The sequence below is a fragment of the Cheilinus undulatus genome, linkage group 23 (genome assembly GCF_018320785.1).
Source record: "Cheilinus undulatus linkage group 23, ASM1832078v1, whole genome shotgun sequence".
NCBI classification, from domain to species: domain Eukaryota; kingdom Metazoa; phylum Chordata; class Actinopteri; order Labriformes; family Labridae; genus Cheilinus; species Cheilinus undulatus.
Genome location: NC_054887.1, coordinates 8,650,916 through 8,664,737, shown reverse-complemented (window position 1 = coordinate 8,664,737; position 13,822 = coordinate 8,650,916). Strand labels below are relative to the sequence as shown.

Sequence of the window (13,822 nt, the reverse complement as noted above, 5' to 3'; positions counted from 1 at the left end):
ATTTCAACAAATTTGCCGCTTTATCTCATTATTGTCATTCTTTACTTATTTTTTGCAACTTCTTACCCATTGCTGTTACTTTTAAAATTGTATTTCACCACTTTTTCCACTAATTTTGGCAATTTTTAACCCACTTTAATTCTGTTTTTAAGAAAGTGGGTTTACATTTTTATAAAGTCTATACACTAAGGCACAAATGAATGAGTAAAGATATTTGGGATATTTGTGGCTTTGATAAGAGTGGCTATTACTCAGGTTAAATGTATGGATATCCCAGCTTAACTTAAACATGAGCCCCAAGTTTGAACGGGTCCCAGAAAGCTCCCCCCTGTTGAGCGGCATTGCACATGACTATTCTAGAATGTGCATGGCTTGGTTCAAACACCTTCAGGTACATTGGGGGTCCCCGGTCCCTGGCACCTTTATTTTGGGGGGGTCATGGAGTGTTGTCAAAATTACAGATTTCAATCTGGTAACTTTTGAGGGAATTACTGTACTTTTGTTGTATTACACATCATATGTTACTAAGTAAAGTAATAAAAACTACAGTTTATAAAATGGTGGTTACTTATGTGACAGCTATTTGACCTCTGCTGCCACCAGACAGTCTGTAGCACATCCTGAATGACCTTGAAATTCACAGTTACGATGCAGTTTATATTTAAAGATGTGCTATTAACCTGTCTGAAGACTCATATTCTATGACTGTTTTTAAAGATATCTATTTTGTTTGTTTTGAAAGATAATATTTCACATTTTAACCCACCCCTCCAATATCAAGGATAATTATGTCTTACTCCTTTAAATACGCTGTAAATGAATTAGTTTTTAAGTTTACAGGAGTAGATTTACAGACCAGTTATCTTACCTCTACTTGAGTAAATTTAATTCAAAGACACTCAGTGTATTCCTTCAGTCTTTACTCCCCTTTAACCAGAAATTAAAACAGCAAAGTGAGCATAATTTGAACAAAAATATTTGTCAATTGTCCCTGTAATATACTAAGAAAAAATAATACTTACATTTTTTAAATTTTGAATGTAGAGATCCATATCTATCATTTGAACATCTTAAACTTTTACATTATGTTGGAAAATACAGAGAAAGGTTTACAAACGTTTTTAATCTGGACAAAAATTATTAAGTTATACGTGATCATTTCAGTTAAGTAGGTTATACAAAGGTCATTTGATAAGAAAATGTGCAAAGGCCTTGGTTTAGGGTTTTTTTGGTGAAACATTTGAAATCTATGTTGATTTTTGGTGTCAGTGTGTCTTTTTTTTCTTTTTCTTGGGTCCTGGGGAGGCTCCACTTTTCTTAGGTACATGTGGGGAAGGGGGCTCCAAGGAAAAATGGCTGGGAAACACTGCACTAGGGCACAGTCATGTCGGACAGGAAAGGGTTTTCCCCAAGCTGTTCCCACAAAGTTGGAAGCATTGGCCAAAATGTCTTTGACTGGCCTTCACTGGAGATAACAGGCCTAGCCCAAACCCAGATAAACCGCCCCATACCATTATCCCTCCTCCACCAAACTTCACAGTTGGCACAGTGTAGTCACGCAAGTTACGTTTTCCCAGGATCCAACAAACCCAGCCTAGGATTTTACGTCATCTTCCACTTTGGCTGAGTTGCTGTTGTTCCTAAACACTTCCACTTTCTAATAATAGCTCTTGCAGTTGACTGTGGAATGTCCAACAAGGATGTAATTTCTTCAACCATCCTATAGCAAACATGGCATCCTATCACAGTACCACGCTTGAAGTCGCTGAGATCTTCAAAACAAAGTCTATGGAACATTATGTTGAGAAGGAGACACACTGATGACACTAAGAAGTAACTTTGCTTCTGTTCAGTCAGTGCTTCTGCTTTTTTTCAGGGTCAGCAGTCTCCCAGGTGAAGTTTCAGAACCCCCTGATTGTGCAGCTTCATTAAGAGTTCAAATTCAACTGGCATGGTGTGTACTCCTTTTTTGGCTTTTACGTCATCATAGTAGTGGTGTGTCAGGTCGTAGAATCCATAGGGATGATTAATGAAGGGCCAGAACCCGTAAACATGAACATTTTCACAGACCTCAAGTGCAAAGCTGACCATCATCAAACCGGTGCTCATCCTCTTCGGTTGCAGGCCTTGTGTGTGCCAGAAAGCATGCAAATTGATGATGTACTCAGGATTAAAATAGACAGGTCTGATGGGGCATCCAAAGTCCTCAACTGTGTAAGCAACTCGAAGACATACAGGAGCGTCGTAGCCAAAGGAGAAAGCAGGAAGGAGGAGTAAGGAGTTGCTGTAAGTGCGCAATCTCTCCACAAATGGACGACGACGATCCATCAGAGATGCATATCTTGAAAAAAAACAAGAAATATCAAAGAACAATTCAATTCTGAAATAAACACAAGATACTCTTGCAATAATGAGAGTATAAATGCTCAGGGACGAAATCCCAAAACCCAAATATGCCCTTTCTTTTGGCCTCCTCAACTAATTCGTAGAAAAGTTAATCATTTTTGAGACAATAACAGTGTCAAGACAAGACTGATTCAAATGCAAAATAGTTGTGGTTCACTAGAATACAGATGAACACCTATGATGCCTAACCCATGATCGGCTTCAAAGAGTCAGCCTCTACAGTACAGAGAATATAATTGCTGCCTAAGGTGCTTCAACTTATTCCTGAGTAAAGGGTCTTAATACCCAATTTCAGGGGGTGTTTGAGAGGTTAAGAAATTTAAGAACAACTTACAGATTAATAAATAATGACTTTTCATAATTATCCCATGGTCTGACAGTCTACATAACCATGCAGGCTTTATCACGGTACCGGTAACTCTGGGACAGAAATAAACGACCCTGGCGCGACAAAGAGGAACATTTCTTAGGGTTGTCCCAATTCTAATACCAGTATCATAAATACGTCAGATACTGCTTAAAATGCAGGTATTGGTATCGGTGAGTACACAAGTTTATACACCGATCTGATACGTCTGGTTTAGCTTTACATTTTGCTTAATTTAGCCATGCTAAATGTTAGCACTATAGAACAGAAATCAATTCCTCTTTGCTGCTGGAAAGCACTGCATGCACGGACTACGGTGTTTAGAGCAGGCAAGAAGAACCAAAGGACCCACTGCAGCAGCTAAGAATGGAGGCTGCGTGACAGTTTTTCTCTGAATGTGATCGTTAAAATGCCTTCCAGACTGGTGCTGTCTAACATGACAAGAAGTGACACAGTTTATTAAATGTTAAATAACTTTTGAATCATAAATCGTTGCCTCTTACTTGTTTTTCTTTTTGAAGCTAGCTGTTGATAACTTTGAATCCCGTGCAGCAGCATTGTCAGTGAGCCTGGAACTCGTTTGACTTATGGAAACTTTAAAGATTAAATCCACACCAGTAAACCTGATATTGAATGTCTTTGTATTATATTATTTATTACCGCTAGCTCAAATGCTAACTCGAATGCTAACTGCCATATTGTTTTCCCATTATGAGGGTCAGGCAGCCAATAGCTGGCTGTTTGGTAATCACGTCATGCTGCCTGAATAGAGCATAATGGAGAGAAGAGAGAGAGAGAGAGAGCCTGTGAGGCAGCCCCTGTATTACTGTTATTTTAATATTTAGTGCAAAATCTCAATCATCAGCAGAAAAACAACCTTAGGATCACAATGATGCTGCACATTATGATTTTATTTGTTGCGCCATGTTCTGAGTCAAATTTAGGTCTAAAAACATTTTTTAGTCTGCACAGTCACTCCAGAAAGTTCCCACTGGTATCGGATCCAGGGTTTCCGCTACATGTAGTTGATCATGGTGCACCATCACGCCAAAATTAAAGCTGCCATGCCTTCAGAATTATGATCTTTTTTTTCAGAAGTTTTAAAATTTCCAAACATCTTGGTATAAGAATCATGAATCATATCAGAAAGGAAAAAATGTTATCGGAACATTCCTAACATTTCTCTTGTACAGCAGAGTAACACTGTATGACAATCACAAACTCTGTCCCCTCTCTACAAGTTCTCCCGTTAATGAGGAAGCTGATTTTACATAAACCCTCTACATCCCACTCCTTCCAGACAATCCCTAACCTGTCAACCTAGCTGTGCAGCTTCTTCCCCTTAAATCTTCATATCTAAACTTCTTATTTTCACACATATTCTCCACAGCCTTCCAGGGAACCATCAGTTCTATAAAACAATCTACTGACTCAGACCACAACACCGTGTAGGCCCCAGGTTGGGGCACACTATTTCCTGTGGGAGAAAAAAACAGTTTAAATCTACACCTGTATCTCCCATTCAGTCACAGCCTCTCAGCCTGACTCTTACCTACTTAAAAACTTGTGCATTTCTCTCCCATGGACTTTAATAGTGAAGTAAAAATGCATTATTTTGCTCACTTCTCTCTCAGGATGCTTGGGTTTGCCGTCACAAGGTCCGTCTTAGTGCCCACATGTCTCTCATAACCATTTTTCAAAGGAGGAAGGTTGCACCTGTAAAATGAAAGAAAAAAAAACTTTTGGCTTTAATTCTGTTGGTTAAAAATATCATTATTCTTTAAGTCCTCTACCATGGACCCCTCTCTCACCTGAATACAAACTGAGCTGAATCAATCATCCGTCCACAGCCACTGTCAGCCAGGATGCCTCCATTCCCAACAACAGCACATGTTTCCCATGTTCTGTTTGAGAAAGGATGCTCCTGGAATAACAACAATGGAAGATGTCATAGAAAATATAACATTTATTCTTAATTTCTGAAAAGTTCTATTAAAAACACGGTGAGGAACCAAGTCTCTTCCTTTAATGGCATGGAGCATGGAGAGAACACCCAAAAGTGTTCTTTGCCTTCATTCACAACACTCCCACCTTTTAAACCCATTAAACACCATTACACCAATGCTCATCCCCAGCGTACATCTGTTTGTCACTTATTTACCTTCACAACACCACTATCCAACAGTCATTTCATCACAAGATCTATTTTTATTGCTTCTTTACAACTTTTAATGACAGACAGCTACAAAAACATCCCATTAATAGTTTTCCTAAATAACATTGTAAACCCCACGGATAAAACCCTTACCCCCAAGAAAACATGCTTAAATTCCTTTACATTATACAGATGATGCTATTCTCTGTGTCATATGTTTTCTAATCACTGTTCCCTCTTTGATCACTGCTATTAAGTCAGCTAAGAGAAAGTCAAAGAGCTGGAGCTGAGATGGAGTCTCAAGCGTCCTGACACGGTTGCGACATGCTGGCTTGCAGTCATATCAGCTATAACCCTTACAATGTGCAAGTTATATTATTTCCCCAAACCAAAACAAAATACTTTTAATACATGACTTGATCTATATGTTTATTTCTGCTTCAGAAATCAACATTTTAAGATTGGGTGAGTTTTTGACTTTGCAGAGCTCTCAAGTGGAAACTTGAGGAAGTTTTCCTTTTAACACATCCACACTGGTCTTACTTTTTCAACCACGGAGGTTGCTGCTTGGTATAATCACACCCAGTGTCTTCACTCAGGGCATCTTGTCAGAGAAAAGTAAAATAGGAAGGGAATTAGGTAGGTAGATATGTAGGTAGGTTGGTTGGATTTTTAGGTAGGTAGGTAGGTAGGTAGGTAGCTTGGTTGGTAGGTGGGTCAGTTGGTGGGTGGGTTGTTTGGTTGGTTGATTATTTGGTTGGTATGTGGGTAGGAAGAAAGCTAGATAAGTTGGTCTGTCAGTCCATTGGTTGGTTGGCTGGTTAGTGGGTAGGTAAGGAGGTTGGGTTTTTTTGTTGGTTGGATGGAAGGTTGGTTGGGTGGTAGGTGGAGGTTGGTGTGTTGTTAGGAAGGTAGGTATGTTAGTTGGTTTTTTGGTCGCTTGGTTTGAGGGTTGGTTGGATGGATGGTAGGTGAATAGGAAGGTTAGACAAATATTCTGTTGGAAAAAAGTGGAAAGTGCAGTAAGATATGTAATGCTGCATCAGTTGAATTGCTGAAGCCTAATGCAGCATGTGCAGATTGCTCATATCGATTCCTTATCTGGACAGGACAGCAACTGGGTCTGGATGGGGTAAGTGGTCTTCCATTTAGCTAGGCCCGGTCTAATTTCACCTATGATATATCAGATGTTATGTTAATACCTCCATGATACAAACAAACAAAATACCTTTATAAAGGTGCTGAAAAGCTTAGGATCAACCTTGATGGTCTTCTTTTGCCAGTCATAAACAAGCTTGGATCCCACTGGCGAGTTTTCCTGGGTAATGATGGCCTTGTCAAAACCATTACACTTGGCCCTCAGCTGAGATCTGAGGAACCACAAGATCTTTGTTAAAGAAGGCACACAAAATTCTCTCAATCTTTCTTCATTTTAGTTTTAAGCAAGAAAATCGAAATGTGAAAGGTTTAAAGCTGTGTTGGGAAGTATATCAGTGATAAGTATATGCCATTTTATTTGTTTTGTTTGCTTTAGTTTAAAAAAAATTCAAATTCTTTTTTTTTTACCTGAATTTTTGGTAATTATCTTCCTGCTTGTGCCAGTTTTGAGAGTAATTCTGCATTACTTTTCCAATGACTTTCCTGTGACAAAAAATACACACAAACAGATACAGATACACAACCAGGTGAGTAACAGGCTTGGACTATATGGGAAGAAACAGGACATTCCCAGACCGCCTAAGGTTCCAATTCATGGGAACAGCAAGAATGAGTGAATAGACCTCCCTGAAAGCCAGCAACATTTTATGCAACCTGTTTGTTTACTATGCTCAGCAAGGTGCCATGGTATCCTGGCTGCATCCCCTGTGACGCACATGGAAACTGTCTACCTGCTGTTTCTCATCTTACAATGGCAGCATTGCTGCCAAGTGATCAAGACAGTCACAAGGAAAGGAGGAGCACAGGAGAATAAGAAAGACAAAGGCCCTAACCTCAGATGATTAAGATGCTTCAAATTAAGTAACAGGTTTACCAATAAAGGTTTCAGTCTACATATAACCTACATATGGTAAGTGGCCTAGCTGATACCAGTGAGACAAAACTGTCCATTGTATGTTTGCCATTTCATTTTAGAATAAGTACACTTCATTTGCCATCTAAAGCAACATCACATTATGAATAATCCTACAGTGTCAGTGACATTTATGATTGGCTCATCCCTCCTTTACATGCCAAACTTCTGCAGTGAGCCACTACCAGTGAATTTAACGTTGTCTTTTTAACAAACCACCATTTAAACAGGGAAACCCCGATGTATGTACCGTAGAAGACCCAAACTATTATATTATCAACTTAACTTTAATAAAGACAGGGTTTATCTGCAATCTTGGTCAACAACACTACATTACCTACAACCCCACAATGATGTCTCTAATTGACCCACCTCAGTCTTTACTGCTACTTTTGCAGTTAACAGCTATGGAAAAAGTGGGCAGTCACTGTTAAGCTCTGGTGAAGTAAGCTGGCACCACATATAAATCATTGCATTGTGTTTTATTTATATTTCAGACAGCGCCCAAACATTTTTGGGAATTGGGGATTTACACCACCTGCCACCAGATCAGCCAGCAAAAAAATAATATAAAAGCTGCAAGCAGCAATAACGAGCCCTCGCAACCTGTTTCAAGTCAGGATGTGTTGTGACCGCGGATGTGTAGCAACCGTTGGGCGCCAGCAACAAGGCGCGCTGCGTCCATGGGGTATGTGGGTTTTGCAACACTCAAAGTTTCACAGAAACAGAGGGGGATCCCCCTCATTAATTTCCAGAGCTTGCCATTACTTTGGCAGTAAAACCAAATGAGCAGGACGTATGAGCCCTGAAAATTTGGAATGCAACTCCATAAAATGAACAAATCACTGGATAGTCAGCTTCACAGCTCCTCTCTCCACTCTACTTGACTCAGTTGCTCTCTCTCTCTCTCTCTCTCTCTCTCTTTCTCTCTCTCTCTTTTGCATGCTTGCAGTCTCACTCTTTCTCCCTCTCGTTCACGCTCACTCCACAGGAGAAAAATGACTGAGTGGCTGAAAGCATTAACTGTTTTCAGATTGTTGCAATCAGCAGTGTGGAAGATAGAGGAGAAAATACAGAAATACAGATGTGTACTAGTTTGTTTCATGATTTTCTTCAATACTTTGATATCTCCTCTCAGTTTGTAATTTATCTTACATTCATGGATAAATAGACAGGTACAAACAGTACTTTACTGCAAACCAAGCACCCTCATTACGTTACATTTCATACCTGCGACACAAATGACCTAAAAATGAAAGCTGAGATTCCTCAGATTCCAACAGTATCCTTCTTGTTACTCTAGAATCAAAACTCTTGGAGTAAACAGCAGACAGACCAAGCAAAAATCCCATTCACCAACAGGAACAATATTTTTTTTTAAATTAAAGTTTGTCCCAGTCAAATACATCCACTTGTAAGTGATACTTCAATGTCTTCCCATCATTTTGACCTTATCCCAGTCTCTGTGCCTCCATTTTCACAGCATCAGGCATGTTTACAAAAACGTGGTCTTTGCTACCATCTAGTGGTTCACTGAATGTTTTGACCTGTATTTGAACAAGCCTGTAGGATAGGATTGACATGATGTCAAGATTGAAACATGGGATGCAGAAGTGTCTCTGCATACATGGAACTTTTGATCACAGTCTAAAAGCTCATGAGTACAAATACTTTATTATAAACCTAATTGTTTTACATCCAGACTGTTCCTCTCTCTAAATCATTCATGTTTAAAGATTTTTTTCCATTATTTTAGTTACCCCCATCTTCTTTCTTTTTAATAACTTTTAATGTTTTGCCATGGCAACAGATGTGTAAAATAAACAGACACAGATGCATAAAATACAGAGATACAGATGTGTACAAGTTTGATTTCATTATGTTCTTCAGTGCTTTTATATCTCATCTCAGTTTGTCAATTTACCTTATATTCATGGAAAAATAGACAGATATAAACTTTGTAATGTGTTGTTAGCTGTTTGGACCCTGTCCTTAATTGTGTTGCAATACTGTGTATCAAGTAAAGATGGCAGCATAGCCTTAATTTTGGTTCCATTCAGAGAGGACAGAGTTTTGAACATTTCATCATGGAAAATGACAAAAATAGACTTGCTTTTGTTTTACAATTTGGGTCTAAGAGGCTTTTTTAAAGCTTCTGAGATGACAGATATGCTTAAGCATTTTCAAACGCCTAGGTAATACGCACTGCAGGGGCTGATTTTTTTTAAATATTGTAGGGGGCGCCAATGAGCCAATATTCCATGCCTACCCAAAACACAAAGGGCAGTCATCTGAGCGTCCCACTGTAAATTTTTTGTGCCAGGTTTCACAACTCTACAAGTTTTCCAAGCCCAAGATAATTCTACTTCCTGTTCATGGTGAAGAAAAATTCACCATGGCCAGGCCCCTTGAGTAATGAAAAATTTCCAATTAGATTTTCAAAAATGACATGTCTTCTTACAACATCCTTATCATGAAGGTTGGATGAATTCCTGAAGAGGAATTCAGAAAATTGTGTTGTCTGCAATGTGCTGATTTTTTACCTAAAAAATCAAAATGGTGGACTTCCTGTTTGTTTTATGGCATGGGTCCAAGAGGCTTTTTTTGTAGATCTTACAATGATTTTATAAGCTCAAGAAGTTTCAAAATATTTGGTTAAACTTGCTGCAGGGGCTGAATTTTTCAAATATTTTAGGGGGCGCCACTGAGCCAAAAAGCCACGCCCACCAACAATCATCCTAGCAATCATCTCATTTCACAATTTTGTCTTTTCTGCCAAGTTTCATGGCTTTGCAAGTTTTCTGAGCCCAGGATAATTCTATTCCCTGTTCATGGTGAAGAAAAAGATCACCATGGCCATGCCCCTTTTATTAATGAAAAATTTCCAATTAAATTTTCAACTTTGGCATGTCTTCTTACAATACTGAACATGAAGGTGTTTGGATGAATTCCCCAAGAGGAATTTTGAAAGTTGTGATGTCTGCAATGTGCTGCTTTTTGACAACAGAAATCAAAATGGCAGACTTCCTGTTTGTTTTACGGCATGGGTCCAAGAGGCTTTTCGGTAGAACTTAAAATGATGTATAAGCTCAAGAAATTCAAAATCCTCAGTTAAACCTGCTGCAGGGGCTGAATTTTCAAAATATTGTAGGGGCACCACTGAGCCAAAAAGCCACGCTCACCAACAATCATCCTATCAATCATCTGGTTTTGCTACTGGGTATTTTTCTGCCAAGTTTCATGGCTTTCCAAGTTTTGAAAGCACTAGATAATTCTACTTCCTGTTACATGGCGTATGAAAAATTGACTCTTGACCTTCAAATTTGAGTAATACCAACCTTGAGAGATGTGCCTGGGAAAATTTCAGCAGGATTTCGCCGATCTTGTAATGAATGGAATTTTTTGTTTTGTTTTGTTTTGTTTTTTTGTTGTTGTTTTTGTGAGCAACAGCCACTTTTATCACATGATGAAGCATTTCAATTTAAGGGACCGTCATGGCCTCGCCTTTCGACTAATGAGAAAGCCCCGAATAACTTTTGACCTAAGACATCTCTTCTTGCTCTACACCAAAGATCAACTACTTTGGCTGAACGCCCTAGGATGAGTTTGTTCAAATATGACTCCTAAAATATGCCTCGTTTTACCAAAAAATTCAAAATGGCCAACTTCCTGTTTGACTTAAGATATGGGTCCAAGAGGAAGTTTCTTGGGTCCTGACATGACACATCTGCCCACACATGTTTCAAAATCCTAGGTTTAATGTACGGGGGGGGGCTGAATTTTTGAAATGTTGTAGGGGGCGCCATTGAGCCAACAGTCCATGCCCAACTAGAGAATAAATATCAATCATCTCAGAATGCCAATGAGATTTTTTTTTGTCAACTTTCATTGCTTTACATATCTTATAACATTTAAAAAATCTACTTCCTTTTTCATGGTGAACAAAAATCGCCATAGCCACGCCTTTTGACGTAGATGCTTGACCATTATATATGTGTAAGGCCAACTTCTTGGTAACTGCCTGAGTGAATTTTAGAATGATTTGTCCAACCATGTAGGTACCCCAACGTGAAATTCAGGAGTAGTGACTTTCTGTTGCCAGAAGGTGGCGCTGTACAATTTTTCAAAATTTCAAGAAAAGGATGTGTTCTGGCCTGGACTGTTATCAAGCACATGAAATTTGTCTCAGATATGACCATGTAGACTAGAGTTTCGACTGTTTAAATATTGTTGGAGAGACAAAATGGTGACTTTACACTTTTTCACCCCGCCAAGTCCACACCCTTTGACGAAAAGTCTTTTTTATTCTGCACAAAGCTAAATCCACTTCTTTAGGCCTTCCTGACATAAATTTGAAGTGGATATCTTGGATGGTTTTTCAACTGTAGCTTGCACCATTAACCTTGACATTTCCTGTCACCACTAGGTGGTGCTTTGATATGTAAAAAATCTGACCATATGAATGGGTACAGGCCATGACCATCAATATACCTGAGCAATATGAGTCCAATTGGACAATGCACAGCTGAGTTATATACTACTTCCTGTTTACCAAAGAAATATGCTAATTTGAGGGCTTGCCACGGCCACACCTTTTGACTAATGAGAAAGTCCTGAATAGCTTTTCATCATCCATGTCTCGTCTACCTCTGTGCTGAAAAAGAAGTCAATCGGATGAAATCCCTTGGAGAAGTTTTTTCAGATATGACCCCTGAAACAGGCAAAAAACAGCCCCTTTTTTTGCATATTTATTCAATATGGTGTATTTCCTGTTGGAAATAGAGTGTAGGCCCAAGAGGCTTTGTTGTAGATCTCCCCAAGCTGTACAAGCACACAAAATTTCACGAATCCACAACAAAGTCAAAGGAGGGGGCTTTGAAAACTGTTAGGGGGCGCTATTTTTTCAATTCTAAATAATCGCACAGGAAACCCAAAAAATATCGAAATTTTCACGAGACCTGATGTTTCCCATGAATTCAGAAATGTTAAGGGCTTCAAAAGTCCATGCAATGATGGCAAATAATAAGTAAAATAATTTTAGCAATTACAATTAGGTCCTCACACCACTAGGTGCTCGGGCCCTAATTGTGATAATAATTGTTGCAGTAGACTCCTTAGAGCGCAGGGCCATTCATATTTTTACATAATAAAAGTAATAATTAAATACCTTGTTCTTAAATGTCAAGATGTGAACCCCTACTGATCAACAACACAACTAAATACCCATGTGCGTTTCCATCTAATAATTGGTCAAAGGGTCTCTGCTCGTAAAAGAGCAAAGACCCCGCCTAGAGAATGTGAAGGCAATCTGATAAAACAGTCTGACTCAACATGTTGCGTTTAATGAAATTCGCCTATCAACTATTATAAGCAATAAAATTATCTATAAAACTGTGACAGATACATTACTTTAGATATTTTCCATAGTCTTGTAAATAGTTGTGAATTCAGTGAAGCTGATAGTCATCAACAAAACGGTCACTCCAGGAGAAGCAGCTGATTGTGTTTGTACTCACTTGCATTCTTTGCAGAGGTTAAAGGTCTTAGGTGCACTTTTCTTCTGAGGAACCGGTAAAGGTGGGGTCATATTGCTGATGAGTAAGGGAGACAGGACAGATGCATTAATGGGATGTTTAAAGAGATGTTTAATCAGCGGTGTTCACAACACCCAACATATACAGCTATAAATACACAGTAAAAACTGGAGTGTTAATCTTGATTTAATTCCCTAGGTTTAATTTTAAGTCTAAGTTTAACTGAGTTAAGTGGTCTTCAGTGTTGGAGTTTTTTGACAGTGTTGATCCCATCAACACTGCAGAGTCAGTTGATATAAGCTCTGCCTACTTTCATTTCAAAATTGGAATAATTTTTCCATGATGCCCTCATGCAGAATGTTTATATGTGTTTTAGGTATAGGGTGTTCAAATTTCATGACCTCCTCTGTAGACATGCTTTCACGACACCCAGCATATACAACTATAAATAATTACTCTGTGGATGAAAATTTCTCACAGAGATTTCAAAGATAGCCAACACAAAGAAGTCGTGGATGTTGATAGGTAGATAGGTTGGTTAGTTGGTTTGTTTGTACGTAGATAGGTAAGTAGGTAGGTGAGTAGGTACGTGGGTGGGCAGGTTGCTATCACAACACCCAGCATATACAACTATAAATAATTACTTTGTGGATGAAAACTTCTCACAGAGGTTTCAAAGATAGCCAAAACAAAGAAGTCCCACACCTTTGGTCGGTGGATGTTGGAAGGAAGATAGGCCAGGAGTTAGGTTGGTTGGTGGTAGGTAGGTGGATAGGTGACTTGGTTGGTTTGTTTGTATGTAGGTAGGTGGGTGGGCAGGCTGGTTAGTGTGTAGGTTGGTAGGTTGATTGGTTTGTGGGTATATAGGAAGAAGGAAGTCAGGTTTGCTGACTGGGGCATGGTTTATTAGATAGTAGAAAGAAAAGTACTTAGGTAGGTAGATGGTGAGCAGGTAGGTTTGTTGGTATGCTGTTGGTTGGTGTCTAGGCTGGTTGGTCGGTGCAGTAAGTAGGTTGGTAGGACGGTACTGTAAATAGGTAGGTGTATATAGCTTAGGTCACCGGTAGAAAGGCTGGTGGGGAAAGGCAGGTAGGTCTGTTGGTTGCTTAGTTGGTGGACTGGTAGAGTTGATTAGTGTGAAGGCAGAAGGAAGGTACTGTAGGTCAGTAGGTAGGTAGGTAGGTAGGTAGAAAGTGGGTTGTCAGGTTTGTTGGTCCGAGGTTTGGGTATGTAGGTAGGTGGGTAGGTAAGTAGGACTGTAAGTAAATCGGTGGGTAGGAAGGTAGGTA

The 13,822-nt window shown here is 39.2% G+C and overlaps 1 protein-coding gene across 1 annotated transcript; it reads right to left on the bottom strand.

The window, feature by feature from the left end:
• Positions 1 to 1,878: 1,878 nt before the first annotated feature.
• LOC121505670 (alpha-2,8-sialyltransferase 8E-like) lies at positions 1,879 to 12,586 on the bottom strand. Its single transcript, XM_041781165.1, has 6 exons — positions 12,516 to 12,586; positions 6,495 to 6,569; positions 6,157 to 6,298; positions 4,585 to 4,697; positions 4,397 to 4,489; positions 1,879 to 2,341 (listed from the first exon to the last, which is right to left on the bottom strand). The coding sequence occupies exons 1-6, from the start codon at positions 12,584 to 12,586 to the stop codon at positions 1,879 to 1,881; spliced, it is 957 nt and encodes a 318-aa protein (XP_041637099.1).
• Positions 12,587 to 13,822: the final 1,236 nt, after the last annotated feature.